The sequence below is a fragment of the Trichomycterus rosablanca genome, chromosome 7 (genome assembly GCF_030014385.1).
Source record: "Trichomycterus rosablanca isolate fTriRos1 chromosome 7, fTriRos1.hap1, whole genome shotgun sequence".
NCBI classification, from domain to species: Eukaryota; Metazoa; Chordata; class Actinopteri; order Siluriformes; family Trichomycteridae; genus Trichomycterus; species Trichomycterus rosablanca.
The window spans coordinates 2,197,717-2,221,790 of record NC_085994.1 but is presented as its reverse complement, the minus strand read 5'-3'; the positions used below and the strand labels follow the sequence as shown (position 1 = coordinate 2,221,790).

Sequence of the window (24,074 nt, the reverse complement as noted above, 5' to 3'; positions counted from 1 at the left end):
ATTACTAAACCGTGGGTACAGATTATAAACTGAGAGTAGGGATTACTATACCGTGCGTACAGATTTTGCTCTTCATGTATTTTTTCTCGTTAGTGACCCCTAAGGGGCGTCATAAAAATGTGATGAGGACTTTTTTCCACGTGGATTTTCAGACCATGAGCACTGTTACAGGACGCTAAATGTTTAATGGACTTGTGTAATGGACTTTTTATAATAGGTGTGTGTGTGTGTGTGTGTTAAACTGTTAGGTAAGCCCTAAATCATTGTGACTGGGTAACCAGCACATACGTGACATTTTAAACACAGTCCAAACAGACTCACAAAATTAGAACCTAAAACTCGGCGTGGTAAACGAGCACATCGTGATTTAATTAGCAAACAAACTGTAATAAAACCTTTATGAGCGAGTTTATGAGCGAGGTTATGAGCGAGGTTATGAGCGAGGTTATGAGCGAGTTCCAGTGATGTCAGACTTTCCCTCTCTCGTCCTTCCCGCTGTTATATAACTACCTGCTGGCCATGTTCCAATAACACTTCATTCATTCAGGGGAGGGAACCGTCACCATAGCAACGGCAAAACAAGTGCCTTGCTGAGGGGCCCTTCTTCTTGTTTCTGATTGGCTCCCAGTGGTCCAGCTCTGCCTCCGATTGGTCGGTTCACGTATCCGAGGCAGGGCTCGGTGAGGAATGAGGACGAGCTGCACTACTGACATACTTTATACAGATAAAGAAGAATTTAACCCGACTAATCAGATTAATTCTATTTTATCTGGTGTTCCTTTATTATTATTTAAGTTTACGTACACTTTTATAAGTCTTAAGAGTTCAATGATTTCAAGTGTTCTTTTTCTATAGTTTCTGTAGTAAATATACACCGATAATGCATAACATTATGACCACCTTCCTAATATTGCGTTGTGTGCCAAAACAGCCCTGCAACTGTGATGCTCTGTGTATTCTGACACCTTTGTATCAGAACCAGCATTAACTTCTTCAGCAATCTGAGCTACAGTAGCTCGTCTGTTGTATCGGACCACACGCCCATGACCCTGTCGCCGGTTTACCACTGTTCCTTCCTTGGACCACTTTTAATGGATACTGACCACTGCAGACCAGGAACACCCCACAAGAGCTGCAGTTTTGGAGATGCTCTGACCCAGTCGTCTAGCCGTCAAACTCGCCCATTTTTCCTGCTTCTAACATCAACTCTGAGGATAAAATGTTCACTTGCTGCCTAATATATCCCCCCCACTAACAGGTGCCATGATGATAATCAGTGTTATTCACTTCACCGGTCAGTGGTCAGAATGTTATGCCTAGTCGGTGTTTATATATATTTTTATGAACAAACATGCAGTCAAAACATTTATGATGCCACAAGCTTAATCCCGACCACATAAATGTTGCCACTCCTTGGGATTTTTCCCAAGATTTTGGGGATTTGGAGGATCAACTTGGGATTTGGGGATTTTTCATTTGCACTCATGTAGTATCAGGGTATTATTTAAGATTCTGACGGTTTCAAGATATTTCATGGTATGTTTGTCTGTCTATGGCTGATTCGACTGTCAAAAGTACATAGAATATAAAAAGTATTAATGTCACCATTATATAATAAAGGTTTTGAGGACTATAAGCTTTGCTTGGCCCACAAAATGACACAATATATAATGGAATCAGTACGTGTGAAATTTAAGTATTGTACAATTACCCTTTTAACAAATAAAACCACGTTTGTAAACTCCACTGCACAACTTGACCACTGGTCTGTTGTAGAAATGTGGACGACTTTAAATCTCGTTGATTCCAGGTCACTTATAACGTTGGTTTAGCAACTAACATGAAATATTTTCACCTCATAAGACAGACCCGGAATCCAGAGTTTTAATTATCGTTCTGAAAGCGTCTTTCTCGACTGTATGGAATCGTGTCCTTGTATATGATTATAGCATTCGCAATGTCGTTGTCTGTAACAGTCGTGGCTCGACAGGCCTGGCAATATAAAGTGTTTTAATCTGTTCCAAACTGCCCACACGCCTCATTTCTTTGGCAGGTTCTTCCGGCGCATATTTGGTCTTCCTCTCTTCATCCTCCATCTGTTTCTGTTTATTTTTTTATAATCTCCGTCATCTGTTAACACAGTTATGCTAACGCTACATGGCTAACTAGTGAGCTGTATCTAATCTGCACGGCGCTCCATAGCGCTTTTAGCGTTGAACAATATTATATGACTTGCTGCCTAGTGAAGCTACAGCTGTTGTATTAACTATGTTACGGTATGTCGGTATATGAAGAATCCATACGGTATGAGGAATCAAAGATCTGCATGCAATTTTATGATCAACAGTCATAAATAAGGAATGATCTTCACAATTTTGTCAATTTCAGTTACTTGGGACTGATCTTGGGAATTTCCTGCACATCAGCCTCTAAACCCATAGCACTGTAAAGCTTGCTTGACTATAGACAGAATCTCCCAGGTTCCCACAGTTTCTGCTTCATGGTGGATGTGTTTTTTGGGGTTACTAAAGTCTGACCATCCGGACAAACTGTCTTTTAGTATAAATGGAAATGGACATGTTCTTTAAACTCTAATAACTCATCTTCGATTATGACATGTGGCAGCACGTCAAGAATTTGTACCCGGAGCTTGGGAAACTATTTTTAGGTGAAGTTCTTCTGTCAGTAGTAACTAATAAACAAACAACGCTGCTTTACATACAGTGGGGCCAAAAAGTATTTAGTCAGGCTCTGATTGTGCAGGTTCTCCTACTTAGAAAGATGAGAGAGGTCTGTAATTTTCATCATAGCTACACTTCAACTATGAGAGACAAAATGAGAAAAAAAAATCCAGGAAATCACATTGTAGGATTTTTAAAGAATTTATTTGTAAATTATGGTGGAAAATAAGTATTTGGTCAATAACAAAAGTTCAACTCAATACTTTGTAACATAACCTTTGTTGGCAATGACAGAGGTGAAACGTTTCCTGTAAGTCTTCACCAGGTTTGCACACACTGTAGCTGCTATTTTGGCCCATTCCTCCATGCAGATCTCCTCTAGAGCAGTGATGTTTTGGGGCTGTCGCTGGGCAACACGGACTCCACAAATTTTCTATGGGGTTGAGGTCTGGAGACTGGCTAGGCCACTCCAGGACCTTGAAATGCTTTTTACGGAGCCACTCCTTCGTTGCCCGAGCGGTGTGTTTGGGATCATTGTCATGCTGGAAGACCCAGCCACGTTCCATCTTCAATGCTCTCACTGATGGAAGGAGGTTTTGGCTTAAAATCTCACGATACATGGTCCCGTTCATTCTTCCCTTATGCTTCACAGTAGGTATGGTGTTCTTGGGATGCAACTCAGCCTCCAAACACGACGAGTTGAGTTTTTACCAAAAAGTTCCATTTTGGTTTCATCTGACCACATGATATTCTCCCAATCCTCTTCTGGATCATCCATATGCTCTCTGGCAAACTTCAGACGGGCCTGGACATGTACTGGCTTAAGCAGGGGGACACGCCTGGCACTGCAGGATTTGAGTCCCTCTCGGCGTAGTGTGTTACTGATGGTAGCCTTTGTTACTTTGGTCCCAGCTCTCTGCAGGTCATTCATCAGGTCCCTCCGTGTAGTTCTGGGATTTTTGCTCACCGTTCTCATGATCATTTTGACCCCACGGGATGAGATCTTGACCCCAAGGGAGATTTATTATTGGTCTTGTATGTCTTCCATTTTCTTACAATTGCTCCCACAGTTGATTTATTCACACCAACCTGCTTGCCTATTGTAGATTCACTCTTCCCAGCCTGGTGCAGGTCTACAATTTTCTTCCTGGTGTCCTTCGACAGCTCTTTGGTCTTGGCCATGGTTGAGTTTGGAGTCTGACTGTTTGAGGCTGTGGACAGGTGTCTTTTATACAGATAACGAGGTCAAACAGGTGCCATTAATACAGGTAACGAGTGGAGGACAGAAGAGCTTCTTAAAGAAGAAGTTACAGGTCTGTGAGAGCCAGAAATCTTGCTTGTTTGTTATTGACCAAATACTTATTTTCCACCATAATTTACAAATAAATTCTTTAAAAATCCTACAATGTGATTTCCTGGATTTTTTTTTCTCATTTTGTCTCTCATAGTTGAAGTGTAGCTATGATGAAAATTACAGACCTCTCTCATCTTTCTAAGTAGGAGAACCTGCACAATCAGTGGCTGACTAAATACTTTTTGACCCCACTGTAACTGTAGGATGAACCTGTTCACTCGGTTTGGATGTAGTTTGAGTTCTCCAGAAACTTAAAATAAGTGACTTTGTTCAGCAGCTGACACCATGGGCTTTAATCTGGCTTAATTCAGCCACTTAATTGCGCTTCCTTCCCTCCACATTGGTTAATGAGGGAGAACAGTACAGAAATAAACTGATCAGCCATAACATTAAAACCACCTCCTTGTTTCTACACACACTGTCCATTTTATCAGCTCCACTTACCATATAGAAGCACTTTGTAGTTCTACAATTACTGACTGTAGTCCATCTATTTCTCTTCATGCTTTGTTACCCCCCTTTCATGCTGTTCTTCAATGGTCAGGACCCCCACAGAGCAGGTATTATTTAGGTGGTGGATCATTCTCAGCACTGCCATGGTGGTGGTGTGTTAGTGTGTGTTGTGCTGGTATGAGTGGATCAGACCCAGCAGCACTGCTGGAATTTTTAAACACCTCAATGTCACTGCTGGACTGAGAATAGTCCACCAACCAAAAATATCCACCCAACAGCGCCCCGTGGGCAGCGTCCTGTGACCACTGATGAAGGTCTAGAAGATGACCGACTCAAACAGCAGCAATAGATGAGCGATCGTCTCTGACTTTACATCTACAAGGTGGATCAACTAGGTAGGAGTGTCTAATAGAGTGGACAGTGAGTGGACACAGTACTTGAAAACTCCAACAGAGCTGCTGTGTCTGATCCACTCATACCAGCACAACACACACTAACACACCACATCAGTGTATGTAGCACAGAGGTCTGAGCAAATTACTATTTTTTAGCTTAGCTTTGCCTCCCAAAAGCAGGTATAAATTATCCAAATCTGTGTTGTTGAACGTGGTTGACATGTCCCACATTTTCATGCTTAGTTATTGTGATAGCATAACCACGGATTCATTTTAGCATTCAGACAATGGTTTGGGTGTTTTACATCCATTTATTTAAATATATATTAAAACAAACAAGTAGCATTGCAAAGTCTTTCCGTATTTAACCCCCTTTTCAGCAAATTCTCAAAAATAGCTTTAAGTAACAACCAGCTTTCTAATAGCCTCTGTAAATAAAAATGTTATTTAATCGACCAGTTTTACCAGTTTCCCAAGTGGTGTGCTAGCATATTAACACGCCACCCTAGCACCAAGACTGCCAGCTCTTAAGAATGTTCAAGATTGTGACAAGCTTCTTTCCTTTTGAGGCCACAGTGGTCATGGGGGCACTCAAAGCCTAAGATTTTATTTTATATCCTGGTCCTAATCTATCCCTTGTCACAATATGATCGTAGAGCTTCACAAACAGTTCCTTGGACTCCACAGCTTGGTTTTTGGTTTCACGATGCAGTGTAAATTGTTGGATCTTATCAACTCAGATTAAGCCTTCGCAAACTTTGATCGGTCCATTTCAGTAGCAACAGGATGTTGCAGTAATTAAAGCAAACAGGATGCACCTGACCACATTCTGGAGTGCCACAGCCAAGGGTCTGAATATTTTTGTGACAGCTAAAAGATTTTTGATTAATGTTTCAACATTTTCATTGTGGGTGATTAAATGTAGATTGCTGTTAAAACTGCAATAATGGGGGGGGGGGGGGGCCTGGGGGGCTGGGGTGCTGGAGCCTATCCCAGCTTTTCAATGGGCACAAGGCACACAGTAACACCCTGGACGGGGTGCCAGTCCATCACAGGGCAGACACACATAGGGCAATTCAGTGTCTCCAATTAACCTGACCGCATGTTTTTGGATTGTGGGAGGAAACCGGAGCTCCCGGAGAAAACCCACGCAGACACGGGGAGAACATACAAACTCCACACAGAAAGGACCCGGACCGTCCCGCCTGGGGATCGAACCCTTGCTGTGAGGCGACAGTGCTACCCACTGAGCCACCGTGCCACCAAGTCAAGGGGTCTGAATACTTTCGGACCCACTGTTTATTTGTTTATGCTTATAAATACATACAGGATTAAAATAGTGAAACCTTTTTCCCTTTACTTTAAATCTCACAGATCCTGAGCATTTTCATCAGACGAAGTAACCACAGGGGTTACAAAGCTGTTTCTGAGCCTCTAGGGCTCCACAGTGAGAGCTATTATCTCCTATGCAGGAGTGGTCAGCTTACTAAAATTCATCTAAAGGCTCAGTGACAATGCTAAGTCTTAAACTAAGTTCAATGTTCATAAATCCATCATACAAAAGAGATGAAAATGGGATTCATGGAGGGTAGCATGAAAAGCAGCCCTACTAACAAAGAGGAACTGCCAGTCTGACATTCTCAAATAAGTGCCTGAATGATCCACAGACCGTAGGTAGGTAGGTAGGTAGGTAGGTAGGCAGACAGACAGACAGACAGACAGACAGATAACTTTATTAATCCCATAGGGAAAGTCAGATATTTCAGCAGCTCCAGGTACATTAAAGCAAAAAGTATTAAAGAATTAAAGTACAAAGTATTAAAGTACACAAGTAATGTTATAAACACTATGTAATTGAATAAATAGAATAAAAAATGTAGTGTCATGTAAAAAACTTAAGAAATATCCTAGCAGTAAATATTTTAGATGAGATATGTAATATGTGATATTCTAAACTGTTGTTTTATAAGTGTTAAATAATAACATATATGTAGTATAGTCTTTATAAAGTGCTAGAACATTGCCAGGACAACAATGCCAAACTAAATACAGCATTTAATAGTGTACATAGTATACCAGGAGTAAAGAATGGTAATGTTCGTGGTAGTATGATGGTGCGGTGGTGCTTTGCTGCATTAGAACCCAGACTGTTTGTTAGTTTTAATTAAAAAGGTTGACATTTTGTCTGATTTATACCAGATCTGACAGTAAGAGTACAATAATATTTCCTCCACAGTGATGTAAAAGACTAAGATCAGGCTATAAAAAGTATTTAGTTGAAGTAATTGTCGTGAAAGGAGGTGGACAAGCACCTTACAGCACTGCCTTCCATCAAACATCTAACAGAGATCAGAGTTAGATTTCACCCTGTTTGGACTTGATCATGACTGGATCTCAGCTATTCATGATCTTAACAACCCTGTCAAAAATAGGTCGTGGGCCCAGCCGCTGATGTTGAGTCTGGTAACACCTCCGTATTTAATGATCCTGTTCAGTTCAGTCACAACGTAATGAGAAAATAAATTTCATTTGGCGTGTTCTCCACGGCTGTCATCACTGCACAGAACTAATTAAAGTGGTATTCATTAAAGAACATCAGGTTTGTCAGGTCAGGGCAGTTAACTGATCCACCTACTTTCATCTGAGCTGTTTAGTGTGTCAGCAAATCACTTAAAACCTTTACTTATCACTTCAGCAATGCAAAACTCCAAAGGTCCTGTTTATTACTGCTTCATATCTGCCTTAGAGCTTCACTGAAAGAGATCTCTGCACAAACTCACACAATACTAGCTATCCACGTGCTGTCACACTTGAACTTTTGTTCTAGTCCGAGTCAGTTTGGACCCCGACTTTGGTATGTTTGTTATGTAAAGACAAATTTGATCCCTAGTGTCCTCTGTGTATCCCTAGTGTAATGATCAACCTGTAAATGGGGTCGTGAGAGGGTGTAACCAGTGGATAAAAAGAGGACAATGTGATGCAAATGGTGCAAATAGGGCATAAAATGTACTATCATTAAAAACCCAAATAAATTTGCTTTGCATAAAGAGGAGCAGCTTTGTTGCAAATGGTTAATCAAGGATAAGTAGAAGTAAATAAGCATTATGGGTCATTCCTGGGATTGAGTGCCTTTTGGACCTTAAAACTTTAAAACTGTTTTAATTTGTTTTTCATGTTTTATTATAAAAAGGACGTGTTATACTTTCCCAAACTAATATTGGTCAAGCTAAATTACACGTGCACCTCATATACACTGTGACGTCCAGGCTGTTACGTATTAGGTTGTAACAGGGTGGACCATAACAGGCTGGACATTCTGACATAAAATTAGCCATTAGCTAGCAAGTGAGCAAAACCATGCTAGCATAAAAGTGAATTCAGACAAATAATTATCTGCTTTTTAGTGTGATTATTTTTAAAATGATCAAATCGTTTTGCTTTTTCTCATATATCATATAACAGGGTGGACATGTTATCATGTTATGGTCGACCATATAAGACTTTTTGAATAAAATGTGGAAAAAACAACATTAAAATGAGGAGTTTAATAAGCCGCTCATCTTCCACAGTTGTTTTCCCTCCAAAAAGATCATGTGAGCTCCAGGAAATGATGTCAGTATGTAAAACAGCTCTTCATTTTAAGAGACAGTAGTAAGAAATAACAGGGTGGAAGGTAACTTGAGGGACGTGTGAAAAACCCTCATTATCAGCAATAAAATCTAATTCATAAAGGAAATAAATCCAGGGTTTAGAGGGACTTAAACTAAACTTTTAAACAGTATTAAAGACTGAGATATTTTCATGATTAAAGCTCATATATCATCACTAAATCAGAATGTACAGCACTGGGGACATGGGAAAACCTCTGCTATCTAAGAGATAAAAAGAGTATGTATACAGTCATTTTATTTTTTGGGGGTAGAAAACATTGTGTTTAGTATTTAAAGTGTTAAAATTATTTCAGTAAGATGTTTAGAAATTGTTTTGTTTAAAATGTACTTAATAAATACAATGATCAGTACTGGGGACACAAAAGGCACCGAATTGTAGGAATGACCCAAATGCAAGATCTCTGTAAAACTAAATATGTTATTTTGTTAAAACCTTCTCCAGGGTTTATAGTGGATATAAAAAGTCTACACACCCCTGCTACAATGGCAGGTTTCTGTGATGTAAAAAAATCAGACCAAGATGAATCATTTTAGATTTATTTCCATCTTTAATGTGACCTATAATCTGTACAAACTAAAATTATGTAGAGGAAACAAATAAAAACAAAACTAAAATGATGAGGTTGCATAAGTGTGCACATCCTTTTATAATCTGGGATGTGGCTGTATTCAGAATGAACCAATTACATTCAAGCTCATGTTAAATGTATTTATTTATTTATTAGGATTTTAACGTCATGTTTTACCCACTTTGATTACATTAATGACAGAACAGGTGATTACCCAGGACCTTCTTGCTGCCCAGCTAATGGTAAATAGTAGTCAGTACCTGCTATCAATTACAGAGACTCTAATTAACCTCATATAAAGTTCAGATCTTCTAGTATGATTTACTTACAGCATCGTACAGCAAATCCACAAACAGCTGACAAAGCATTACAGGGATCTGTGTTAAAAGGTATCAGTAAAGAGAAGGGTCCAATGGAACATCAACAAGTGGATAATACAGTATATGGCACTACTGAACTGGACGTCCCTCCAAAATTGACAAAAAGACAGAAGAAATCTTGTACGAGCTATCAAGAGGCCCACGCGACATTAAAGGAGCTTTAGAAGGATGATTTAAAGCGTTTTCGAGGAACAGTGTGCAAAGAGGCAAGTCAAGATGTGCCATGCTGGTAGACTTCTACCCAAACAGACTGAATACTGTCCTAAAGTCTTAGTAAGTCTTAGTTTACGGGTGTGAATATTTATGCAAGCACATTATTGTACATTTTTAAATGATACCTAAAAGATTTTAGTTTGATTTTAAATAGACTTGAACAGATTATAGTCATCTTAAATGATTCATCTTGGTCTGATTTTACACCACAAAAACCTTCCACTGTAAGAGGGGTGTGAAGACTTTATCCCCTATATTAAATGAATGATTGCTTCCGTTTAGTTGTGGACATCTTTTTGGGACATCCACGCCTATGTAAATACGACACTGCCAAGCCGCATTCTGCACATGGCTGTATAAGCATTATGTGCAGGTACTAGACCTGATTGCCTGCCTGAAGTTTATACAAACATCATCAAAAAAATACATTATAATTACAAGATACAGCAACAATAGCTTTCGGTCACCTCTTTTCCAGAATAACCAGTAAAAGCCTGAACTATAAGAACTATATTTGATTCAAAATACAAGGGAATATACCACTATATTACCAATAAAAGAAGGTTGGGTTATTGTTTATTTATACTGTTTAAAGTTGCATTGTGAGGACTGACCTGTTGCTCATGGTAAAGTAAGAAGGAAAAAAGACACCGGTGCCTCTCGTTAAATATGTACACCAGGATGACATTGTTCCTCAGTATAAGTAACAGTACTAAATGAAAACACCTGATCAACAGTGTAAGCTAGCAGCTGCTGTCACTGATTACACTGACACACTTTTTCCCATCACTTACACTAATGCCTGGTTCACACTACACGATTTTTGCCCTGATTTTCGCTAGATTTGCCGGCTCGGGAGCAAGTCGGCGTTTGCTCGGCGATCTAAACTCGGCTCTCAATCGCTATGTGTGAACTGTTCAGCAACTCGATCCGAGCGGCTGAAGGGGGATATCTAGCATGTGGAATATCTGGATCAGTCGGCTGACTGGCAATGAGTGTGGTGAGGGGGATAATATAGTTTCTATGTTGAGCAAACTCCCAATCTCACTACCTTGCTAAAAACGTATGCTTTATGGAATGCTGCAGAGATGACTGGCCAAACTGGGTATCTGGGCAGGAAGAATCTTGGTTACACAGGTAAGAAAAAACACAAGAGCTCCAAAGGTCCTGTGCAGAAGGAGAAGAATATTTCATTTTAAAATTCTTGAGGCTGCCTTTGTCCAAGATACACTTAAAGCCTTGGATACTGTTTCATATCCTTGTCCTGATCTACACCCCACCACAATTTGATCTCGGCTATACACACACATTTCCTCAGACTTCATGGTTTGCTTTGTTATTCTGACAATAATGTGTAAATTGTGGGCTCTTATAGACACAGGTGTGTCGCTTTCTAAACTAGATCCAATAAAATGAGATGACTCCAACTGCTGCATCTATATATTTAAACATTAATTATACTTATTGCTAGACTATTGCTAGTCTAAGGTGTGAAAATTAAATACAACTTGAACACAGCATTACATAGCTGGTGATGTGCAACCATATCAGATCAGTTTTGGGGCAGAAAAACATCCTCGGCCTAATTGGACTCGCCAAACTGTTCTCTTAATAATTAAACATAAATGAACTTACTGGAGGAGACTGAACTTCACCTTGCTTTATAGTGTTTTCCTCTCTAAGCTTATTAAAAGCTATTAAGCAGCTGATCAAGATGAAAAGAGCTGAATGAGATTTGTCGTACAGATAATGTTTACCCAGCAAATTTCATTAAATTTTATTTACACACAATAACCCACAATAAACTAAAATCGATTAATGTTGGCAGAGTTATGTAAACGAAAACCTCAAGACTGTCATATGACATCCATGATATCCTACCCTATGGATAAATTACATAATAGCACTTCTGTTGTCATAGGCTGTAGTTTAAGAACCATTGAAGCATCAGCATAAACAGTGGTAAAAATGTACATTTCAAATTTGTGACTGTGAGAAACTAAATACAAGCATCTACCAATCATAGAACTACATCAATTACAAGAAGCAAACCAGTAAGGTTAAACTGAATGTCAACTAAAGCTAATCCCATATTTCAAAGTTTGTAATTAACACATCGTTTTATTCAATCATCAGTCACATCAACCTTTTCATGAGGAATTAATGATAACAAAGCAGGGCGCTATCACATCAATCACATGGTAATAAAATATACTGTATAACGTTCCACTTCCTAACGTGGTTCTATATGCTGAAACTACATTAATAGTCAGATTCTTCAAGCACAACCAAATTCATAATTTCTTACACAGTGTACAGTACAGTTCTGGTGACCACTTCAATATTTGCTTTGCATTTGGTGTCACAACTTAAAAAATGGTTTATTTGTATAATACTTTAGGGTTAACTTTCTATTTTTATTTTACAATAAAAGAGGTTTTTCTATTGTCTCTTACTAGAGATGGGGACTCACACACACAGCGACTTCAGACTCGACTCGGACTCGTTTCAAATGACTGGGACTCGACTCGTAAAAAATGACTCATGGACAACAAAAGTCAGCAACATTAGTTACGTGTGACAATTATATATATACATATATATGATCCGATATCATTCTGATCGTGTCATTTTCTGCTCTCTAATAATAATAACGCTCCGGCCGTCTTAACCCACAACGCACACAATGTGTAAATGTTCCAGCCAGCTTCCGGCGTAGTGATGAAGCGTCGCTCCCTACTTAAAATGGTGGAATACCCTACGTAGTGCACTTCACAGGAACAACTGGGGTGAATGGAACGCTCCTACAGAATTGGTACTAATGATTGAAAGAACCGCTTTCTGAACCAATCAGACCTTCTGATTGTAATTGTTAGTAAGAAATGCTGTTATTAACATTTATTCAGTTTGCGTCACACAGATGACGTGGTAATGAAACGCTTGATTGGCTGTCTGTCTGAAGGGACATACAGTGATGCTTTTTCCAGGAAAATGATAAGTACAGTAACAAACACAAAAGCACCTCAAGGTTAGTAAGATGTTCCAGAGTCTAAAACAGCCTTTAGGTTATTATTATTTTATTTTTAAATCCATACTAAGAATGTTCTTTAAATGTGGGCACATTTTGGTGCTGCGAGAATCTTGTGTCCTTGATAAATGGCACAACAATTACACAGACACTCCATTAACTTTGTGTCCGCATATCGCTGAAACTTGTATGTTTTATTGACGTTATTAAGTTCTTAGTGAAAATGTCAGTGAACACTTTAACCTAAAGCTATTTCTGAGAAAAAGTCAGAAAACCTGTTGCACATACATTCACAAGCACTTTATTAGGTACACCTATCTGGTACATACATTCATGAACATTTTATATGCTAAACCTACCTTATAGATGAACTATGTGGGTATGCAATTACTGACTGTAACCCAAAAAACGCCGCTCAGGTGGCGCAGCAGTAAAATACGCTAGCACACCAGAGCTGGGATTTTAAATACACCTTATCAAATCTCAGCTCTGCCATCCGGCTGGGCTGGGTGGCTATATGAACAACGTTTGGCTGTAGTTCATACAGGGTTAGGGAGCCGGATAGGGACCTCGTTACTGATGCAATTACGACCTCTGCTGGCTGGTTGATGGCGTCTGCACAGAGTAGAGGAATAATGCTGATCAGGGTGTGGCTCTTCGTACACAAAGCTGATCTGCATATGAAGCCGGCTGGTGCAGGTAAAAAAAAAAATGCAGTTGGGTACTGCACATGTATCGGAGGGGACGTGTGTCAGTTCGCTCTCCACAATCATGAGCGGGGGTTAGCACCAGTAGAGGAAGCATAATGCAATTGGGTAAAAATTGGATGTGCTAAAAATGGGGGGGAAGACCATAAAATTACATGCAGATTTTAATTGCTTGAGTGCAAATTTAAAATCCCCAACTTACTTGGCAAAATCCCAGGTGGATCCCCCAAATTCCGAAATCTTGGGAAAAATCCCAAGGAGTGGCAACACTGGTCATATCAGTGTAGGGCAGTTGTAGCTTAACGGTTAGGGTACTAGACTAGTAAGCAGAAGGTCGCTGGTTCAAATCCCACCACTGACAGGTTGCACTGTTGAGCCCTTGAGCAAGGATTTTAACCCTCAGTTGCTTAGACTGTATACTGTAAGTCGCTTTGGGTAAAAGTGTCTGCTGAAAATGTAAATGTAATGTAAATGTCATATCGGCAATGTGTTGCACTGTCACAATTGTACCAGAGAGGCGCCGTTTCTCACCTCGGCATAGTATCAGTATGTTTTATTTATACTTATGTGCACAGCTGATTATGTGCTATAATGAGTCAGATCAGTGTGTTATATAAATGTTTTTTATGTGGTACAGTAATTCTCTGTGTGTGTAATCGTGGTTAATCCTCACTGACAGAAGTAGGTCAATAAGCTGCACTGCTGACACACTTCATTCACTTAATACACTTCATTCACAGTGGCCATGTTCACACCAACACACACACACGCCCTGTAAAGAGTTTCGGTTTCTCCCTAACAAAGTGACACATTTATTATTGCTTAATATTTCTGTATTGTGTTAAATAACTCTTAGTAAGAGGCACACTAAGCTGTTAGATCACAATGTCATCATGTTTAACAAACAGTATTATGTTATACGTCTAATTGCAATAGGTTCAATACAAATCTATCTGTTTAGGATTTGTAGTGCACTAGGTACCGTGCGGAACTCGTTTAAACTGTACGCTACGTAGTGCACTAACGGAGGGGATAAGGAGTTGTTTGGAACACAGCCCTAATTCGTTCACTACAACTGGCTGTCAAACCTAACTACTGTTCTACAGATATGAAAACGAACCAAGGACAAGTTATAATTCTTCACAAAACACCAAGTAAAAGTTAAACATGGTAAAAAAAAACATTCAATAGAAGTAAATATTCAATAGGAGTCGGCTTATGTTATCTTTAAAAAAAACTAAATGGTATAAAATGGTCATTTGTATTGGCACTAATTTTTACTAATACTACTGAACTTACTACACATGAACACAGTAATAATTGTGTTCACCTGTTTTTTTTTTCAATTACTATAATATTCCTATACAAACGTTTGAAGCCACCTGGTCAAATTCCATGTTTTGTTGGTTTTATAAATAAAAATAAATCAATACATCAATGAGGAGGGAGAGGAGACCTCATCAGCCACTGTTTATCCGGGACCTTGAGGTGGAGAGGGTGAACAGTTTTAAATACCTAGGGGTCCACATCAGTGATGACCTCACTTGGACACTAAACACCACACAGGTGTTAAAGAGGGCTCAGCAGCGGTTGTATTTCTTAAGGAGGCTGAGGAAATTTGGCATGTCACCCAAAATACTCAGCAACTTCTACCGCTGCATCATTGAGTCCATCCTGACCAATTGCATCACCGTGTGGTACGGCAGTTCTACTGTGAAGGATCGCAAACGCCTGGAGAGAGTGATAAAGACTGCAACGAAAATCACCAGGACGGTACAACCCTCTCTCCAGAGCATCTACCATCACAGAGTCCACAGGAGAGCTGCGTCCATCATCAAAGACCCCACCCACCCCCAACATGGACTATTCACACTTCTACCCTCAGGCCGGAGATACAGAAGTGTGAAATGCAGGACAACAAGACTAAAGATCTCTTTCTTTCCCACAGCTATCAGACTCTTAAACAGCTGAGCTGATTATTCATAGACACTATCACACTTGCACACAATACTTGCACTATACCACATATGACTGTTTACAGGTCTACATACAGCTGCACATGTATGTTTACACTATGTTTACATTTTGCACATGTAACTATACTGTCTGATTGCAATATATCTGCTCTTTTCTTGCACAATGTACATAACTTATACTCAGCGTGTTTTTTTTACTATATCTAACTTTTATTTCTTAATTTGATTTTATCTTATTATTATCTTTGTACTTTGTTACATCATGTGTGGACAGCAAAATAAGAATTTCATTGTACAGGGAAACACGTTTCCTACTGTACATATGACAATAAAGCTTTGAAATCTGAAAATCCATCCAGTGAACAAACATCTGTACATGTTATTGCACAATTATGTTTATGTGCTAAATATACCAAAACCATAGCAATTAATTGAATATGGGGTAAATCTACGGGCTTGGAGTGGTGTGGGGGTATTCCTGCCATTCTAAAACATTCCTGCCAAATCAACAACTGATGGGAACACAAGTGAATCCTAATGTTAAGCAAGAGAGAAATATGTTTAATTATAATTTTACATCAATATATTGAATTGGGCATTTTGAGCATGTCTGACTGGACCCACAGTCCAAAGATGTGCAAGTGAGGTGAACTGGAGAAACAAAATTGTTCATGACTGTGAGACGTGAACTGATGAATCTTGTGTAACCAGTAACTACCTGTTCTGTCATGAATGTAATCAAAAGTGTGTAAAACATGACTTTACAATTCTATACAATTCTAATAAATGATAAATAAATTAAGTCCCCCCCAAATACAGACTGTGATTGTAGCCTTGAATATAGTATCTATCTATCTATCTATCTATCTATCTATCTATCTATCTATCTATCTATCTATCTATCTATCTATCTATCTATCTATCGATCGATCGATAGATAGATAGATAGATAGATAGATAGATAGATAGATAGGCAGTATGTGCAGAAGTTATGGTGCATTTATCAATTATCAAAGTACCTGGTAAATTCTCCAAATAAATAAAAATTGAACCTAAATATGCATATATTGCCATATGTATATATTTTTTCCAACATATTCCCTCCAATTCTTTCAACAAAAGCAGTAAAACAGATCATTTGAGCAGAAATATTCATCTGCTGCCAATTAACGACACTTTGTAGTACTCATTCTACATGCTGTGCACTTTACTGTTTTTGTAAATATATAACATGCTGCTAATTTACATATCAGTATATTGCTTGTATATAATAGTTTGTTTGTATATTTTGTGTTTAATGTTTAATGTTTAAGGTATACATTGCTTGAGAGATACCACCAGCCGGAACCAAATTCCTTGGGTGTATTTACATACTTGGCCAATAAATCTGATTCTGACTCTGAAAACACTATTCAAACTTTTCCCAGAAGCCAATATTTCAATTACAGAACATAAGGTTTGGTCACTGTCCCATTAAGGCCCACTGACTTATTCTGGTCTTCTGAATGCAGGTCCTGGAACATCTACAGGGTGCTTTAAGTGCTTGTAAAGAAGCAATCCCAATGCTTTGGTGTGGAAAATGTGCATTAAACACATGAAAGCAGCTGTACTCTCTGTACTCACCCCTCATGTTGCTGTTGGTTGATCTTAACTGCAAACGACCTCGTAACTCCAGAACGTTGGAACGCTTGTGGGTGCAGAAATCGTGCAAACGTTGTAACACTGTAAATAAGAGCAGTTCAGATCTACCGAAACTACTGAAGCACGTAAAGTTCAGGGGAGACCGGCAGCAGGCGCGGATTAACGGGTGCAGTCAGTTCATGTGCAGCCGGTGTTGTGTTTCCTTGCGCTGTCTGCACTGCACTCTGTCCTGAACTGTTCTGCCCCGTGTGTGTGTGTGTGTGTGTGTGTGTGTGTGTGTGTGTGTGTGTGTGTGCGTGTGCGTGTGCGTGTGCGTGTGTGTGTGTGTGTCAGCTTCACAGTCAGTGTTTGTGCATGTAAGTTTAAGCGCGTGGACTCTCACATGATCTCGCGCCGCCCGGTCCGCCTCGTTCACGCGGAGCAGCACGAGCTTAAAGGGACCGTCGGTAACTCGGACCCCCTAGTGGTAGCGATAAGAACTACAAAAACAAAAGTGGCGGCCAGCGATCATATCCTCCACAAAATGTTGTATTTAAGTAGGGTGGGTGACCATATTTCGGTTCTTAAAAAAGAAGCCACCAGGCTTGGTTGGGGGTATAAGCAAAGTAATTTCATGTAATTGGTGGCACCATGGAAATGTATATAAAGTTTTTAATATTTTAAATGCATCAATAGCCATGCAACTATGTTATTTAACTTTAATAAATAAATAAACAGCTACGTTTTTACAAGACCAATAACAAATGCATTTATGGTCAGATAAATATCTTACGTATACATACACTGCCTGGCCAAAAAAAAAAAAAATCACCACTTGGATTAAACTAAGCAAATAGGTAAGAGCCTCCCATTGGATAATTACTGCATGGTTGATTATGTTTCAGCTGGCAACAAGTTATTTAACCCTAACTGATGCAGTGAGTAGTTTCTCATTTGTTAAACAACCATGTGGAAAGACACGTCCTGTGGTCGTGGAAAAGATGTTCATCTGTTTCAGAAGGGTCAAATTACTGGTATGCATCAAGCAGAGAAAACATCTAAGGAGAAGCTGAAACTACTAAAATCGGGTTAAGAACTGTCCAACGCATTATTAAAAAGTGGAAGGACAGTGTGGGGGGGAAGGAGTGTGGTCGGAAAAAAATCTTGAATGATTGTGATCGGCGATCACTTAAACGTTTGGTGAAATCAAATGGTGTTCCGCTCAGTGTGTAAGTCGCTTTGGATAAAAGCGTCTGCTAAATGCTGAAAATGTAAATGAAAATGTAGAAAAACTCCAGTAGAACTCAGGCAGTGTATATTACTTTCAATTCATTGTTTAACCTTAAACAATAGTAATAACAAATAAAATAGTTAATCAGTTGAGCTATTTCACTAGAATGTGGAGCTATCACGGCGTTGACAATAACCTCTATCTTAGTACGCACTTTTAAAAATGTTTACACTGTTCCAGAATCAGGAAAAGACTTTTTAACCAGCCAGACATGCTGCAGTTCATCAATCCCTGGCTGTTGTGATGCCTCTTGGTGTGAAATGCAAAAACTCCCTCTGCAGCAGTAACAACATGTTCTTTGTTACCTGGTCTTTACCTGACAAACTCTCTCCTTTACCTGCATTTTTGTGTTTTGCTAAACTGGCACCTTTGTTGTGCTTAGAATATAAAGGAGGGTAAAGTAGAAGGGTAGAAAGTGATGAAGAGCAAAAGGGAGGTGGACAATGAGGCAGAATGAGGGTATAAGTAAAAAGAGAGAGGTAGAAGGAGGGTGTAAGAGAGGTAGAGAAAGTTAAACAGGAGGATCCCAGCAGGGTGTAGAAAGAGGTATAAAAAGGGTGTAATGGGTTGAGAGAGTTGCAGTAGATGTGGGATAATAAAGGGGGTAGAAAAAGAGACAGACTGAGTATAAGAGGTAGAAAAAGAGGTAGAATGAGAGTGAATGGCTGGCTGGTGTAATGTAAGACTGGTGATTTTGAAACAGTGTGATTATAGCAAGTAGGTTAGTGGAACAGGAGGAGCTTTATCATGTAATACTGTATTACACTCTGTTTACAAGACCAATCCTGCGATGCTCAGATTTAGTTTCTCTTGACTTTTGTGTAATTGCTACCACGCTGTATTAAAAATCAGTCTAACATATAGAAGAAAACCTACAGGTAAAGAGGAATATTCAATTAACCACCTTAAACATACAAACCCAAATCAGAAAAAGTTGGGACAGTATGGAAAATGTAAATAAAATAAAAACACAGAGTTTCTTACATTAACTGACTTTTATTTGATGTCAGACAGGATGAACCTGAGATATTTCATGTTTTATCTGCTCAACTTCATTTCATTTATTAATAAACATCCATTCCTGCATTTCAGGCCTGCAACACATTCCAAAAAAAGTTGGGACCGGGGCAATTTAGGGCTAGTAATGAGGTGAAAAAACTAAATAATGAAGTGAATCCAAACGGGTGATTGTAATCATGGTTTGGTATAAAAGCAGCATCCAGGAAAGGCTGAGAGTCTCTGATGAGTAAAGATGATCAGAGGATCCAGTTTGTCCACAAATGTGTGAGAAAATGATTGAAATGTTCAAAAACAATGAACCTCAAAGAAAGATTGGAAGATATTTGCATGTTCTCCCTCTACAGTGCAGAATATCATTAAACCATTCAAGGAATCAGGAGGAATTTCAGTGTGTAAAGGCCGAGGGTGCAAGATTAACCTGAACGCTCGTGATCTTCCATCCCTCAGACGGCGCCGCATCAAGAACCTCCACTCAACACTAGCTGATATAACCACATGGGTGAGGGATTCGTTTATCAAACCTTTATCAAGCTCTACAATACAGAGTTACTGCACTAATGATACTTAAAACTTTGCTGTTAACCACGTCCAGAAGCGGCGTCGACTTCTCTGGGCTTGGAGACATCTAGGATGGACCATCACAGTGGAAACGTGTATGTGGTCAGATGATTCAGCATTCCAGGTCTTTTTTGGAAAAAATTGACTCCGTGTGCTCTGGACCAAAGACAAAAAGGATCCAGACTGAAAAGCCGGGTGCTGTAGCCCTGCAATGGATTGGCACCCTGTCCAGAGGTGAAACCAGACCTGCCATGGCATCAACAATGATAGGTGAGCTTTTTAAACAACAATGCTGTTGCACTTGTGATTGGATGAAAATAAATCCCTGCAGTTACATTCCCTGATTAATTTAATACGCTTTATTAGAAGAAAAGGTGTTAAAGCAGCGAAACAAGTTGAATTCCATCATGTAATATAAACAGACAGACAGACAGGACATGCTGTCGTCTCTAGCAGTGAATAACGTTGTTTTTTCCTGTGAAAGGATTATTTTATAATCCAGCTCTCCTCCCCATAATCCACTCCCTTCGTCTTCTTCTTAACCTGATAATCCATTTACCCCCCCCCCCCCCACCCCCAACCCTCTCTGCCACATGGGATAATCCCTCCACCCGCCTCCATCTAGCTTTTTCTTACCTCATTTTGTCCTCCTCTCTCTTATATCCGTTCCATTCTCCAAGTATCTTCTCCCTTCCAAACAAGCTAGAGTATCTGATGAAACCCAACTCGATCTGCGTCTCAGAACCTTCTCAGTCACTGCACTTTTGAAGAGGTGGTCCATCAGTCAAGATGCTTGTGTTGCTGCATGAAATGTCTATCTCAGTTGAACACCTTTCTCTAAATCCAAGTCCCACTGGTTGAAATTTACAAACTAGATATACATTATCCTGTAAAACGGAGAAAATAACAGTTGATTTACCTCTGCTAGTCATGTTTATAGAAACGCCCCTAAAAGCCACTTACTTCCACAATTTTTACAGCTCACAAATACAAACATGGCAGACTACCAGTCGGCATGTCTGAAAACCAAGCCCTCTCTCTACACAGGCGCTTTTTACACTGAACATTGTCTCAAAGCAACTTTACAGAATCCAGGACCGACAGACCAAAAAACCCCTATGAGCAAGCCGAGGGCGACTGTGGCAAGGAAAAACGTCCTTAAAATTACAGGAAGAAACCTTGAGAGGAACCAGACTCAGCAGGGACCCCCGTCCTTCTTGGGTGGCCTGGAGGATACTTTAAATAAATAGGATTTACACAAATCATACAAACACCAAATTACATTGAACTGAAAGTTATAACTAGCAAAAAATGTGAGTTCTTCATTATTCAGTCCAGTCTGTTATACAGTTCGTTGTAAGTTCTGGACATTTTTGGTGCAAACATGACAGGTGTCCGTCACATCTAGCAGGAGCAGCATTGTTGGCACAGCAGTCTCGACTTGCAGGCTTTAACCTCGAGAGGGTGAGCAGGTTTCCTTCAGAACCACCTCGGGGTAAAACAACAGAAGATGTAGTTACAATGTGAAATCATTAAGAGTTTTAACTAGTAGTTATAACTAAGTTTGCTGTTTAGTTTGAAAAGACGAATCAAAAGCCTGAGTAAATAAATATGTTTTCAATCTAGACTTGAACAGCAAGTCATCCTACACTTCTGAGAAGAGGGTGTGTCTAAGATTTTAGACTCCTTAAAATGCTCCTACTGAGGCGCCTTAATTCTGAGTTATAATCTGACTGAATGACGAGGGAGCGTCCGTCTTTATTTGTAAATTCAGGCTCGTCAGAGACAGTTTAACCCCTCTGTGTTGTCGGTACACGGAGGAAGACGTTAGCTGGCGTGCTAGCGGGTTGTGCTGCCTCAGCCCATCAGTTTGAATGGCCCGAAGCTAACTGTGTTAGCTTATGCCAAGCTCACACTACACGACATTCCAAGTGGTCAGATCGCTGTACAGTTCACACTACACAACTGGATCTCTTGAAATCGGGAATCTTTCAGGTTGTGGTTTTCTCACTACAATCACTGACTGATCGGGGTAGGGGGTCACACACTACACCATCTATCACCAACTGGAATCGCAGGCGAGCTTCTCTGGTCTCCTAAATTACGTTTAGTCACGAAAACAAACGTGAGAAGTGACGAGGGGTTTAATGATACCACGTCCAAAAATGCACGTCAACAAGTAGCGAGAGATCAAAGTTTGTGCGCTGATGTGCAGCGTAAAATCAAAGAGGAAAAATAAATGAATCTGAGTGGATTTGGCTATGTGACCAGCATGGATTGTTCTATAGTGAGTTTGGAGGTTAATAAATATTTTTGCAATGCAGCGTGGGTGTTTTGTAGAGAACGATAACGTCAGAAATACTATATAAGACGTGTGTGTGCTGATGTATTCTGATATAAACTATATTACGCCCCTGTACCACTCTTTTACACTATCTTGCGTTCTCATTGGCTGTTCGACACAGCACTCATTGCCAGTTGGGCAACTCAGTTCCAGATATTTGACAAGCTAGATATCTCTCTCAAGCGCTCGGTGAACACTCGGATCAGATTGAGTTGTTGAGCAGTTCACACATAGCGATTGAGACGCCGAGTTGCTCCTGAGCCGGCAAATCTAGCACCGACCAGTCGCCGAGCAAAAATCAGGGCAAAAATCGTGTAGTGTGAACTAAGCTAAAACTGCGGTGACGTAATCAGTAAGTAGTGCGTCTAAAATAATCTATAGTCTAAATAATGCCTACTACCTAGGGACCCTGTAGAGTGGAATCTAGTTTTAGTCTTTTGTTTTAGATGAAAAACTATTTGAATTAAACCTGCACCCATATTTGGATGACAGGTTCGACAGGTGCACTCATTAGAACTGTTTTAAGTAATTATAAGTGCAGTGTGATTGATCTTATGTGTCATTTTGTCCCGAAATATGCATTTCTGCCTCTGGTCATGGGCCATAATTGAGGGAACAGGGTGTGTTTCGGGTGGCTGCGACTGCACCCCTGGTGTACAGCATTAATTAATGACAATAATGCTGTACAGTAAATGCAGGTACAGCGACTTTACCTCCTTCACAGTACTGACAGGCGCAGAGGACACACCCGTTTAAATCTGAGAATTTGCAGAATATGTCGAGCTGAAAACTCGCAAATCAAAATCTGCAGTAATGTAATAATAATAATAGTAATAATAATAAAATTAATAATAAAAAAATAATAGTAATAATAATAAAAGTAATAATAATAATAATTATCATAATAATAATAATAATAATAATAATTATAATAATAATAGTAATAATAATAATAACAATAAAAAGAATAATAATAATAATAGTAATAATAAAAATAACAATAATATTAATTATAATAATTATAATAATAATAATTATAATAATAATAGAAATAATAAAAATAACACTAATAATAATAATAATAATAATAATAATAATAATAAAAATACATTTTTATTAATAAGCGCCTTGCAAGAAACTCAAGGAAACTTTACAACTACAAAGCAACACAACTATGATGTTCCCTCGTTATTCAGTCAGATTATTACTCAGAATTAAGGCGCCTCAGTAGGAGCATTTTAAGGAATCTAAGGATTTAGACACGCCCTCTTCTCAGGAGCGTATGATGTAAAATGCATCTGTGTATAGAGAGATCTTTTACCTGCTTTTAAAGAGCAGCATACTGTGTATGGAGAGACGCTATGAGCTCCACGAATAGCCCGACATAAGTGCAAGTGCCTTGACCAGACAACAGCAACAAAGCCTATTGGACCTCCTCCCTCAGGCACAGCTCACTGTCCCAGGTTGATAGCACCACTGGAGGGCTCAAGGTCAGACTGACTAGACACAAGAGGAACAAAAAGTCAAGAATACAAGTCTAGAGTAAAAATAGGAGAAGATATAAGAGATCCAGCGTGTAAACATTCAGTCGGGTAATAGAGTTACATTTCCCAAAAACATCAGCCCATTTAACACACAAACAGCACAAATAAATAAATCGATAAAATAAAATGTCATTACGACTGACAATATCCAGCTAGAATTCAGCAGCCAACCACCACTGAGAGTCTCAGAGTCGTAAGTTGGTCGCCAGAGTCCAAATCATAAAGTGGACTATACCACTTCTCCTCTCGTCTGGCTGCCGTCACTCCCAT

General features: G+C 39.4%; 1 protein-coding gene across 1 annotated transcript in view; it reads right to left on the bottom strand.

The window, feature by feature from the left end:
* Nucleotides 1–17,314, bottom strand: part of rorca (RAR-related orphan receptor C a) — a 37,174-nt gene extending 19,860 nt beyond the window's left edge. The window contains exon 1 of the mRNA XM_062998836.1: nt 17,051–17,314. Coding sequence (XP_062854906.1) covers nt 17,051–17,057 — 7 coding nt within the window. The 5' untranslated portion in view covers nt 17,058–17,314. The remainder of the gene's footprint in view (nt 1–17,050) is intronic.
* Between the last annotated feature and the right edge of the window lie 6,760 nt (nt 17,315–24,074).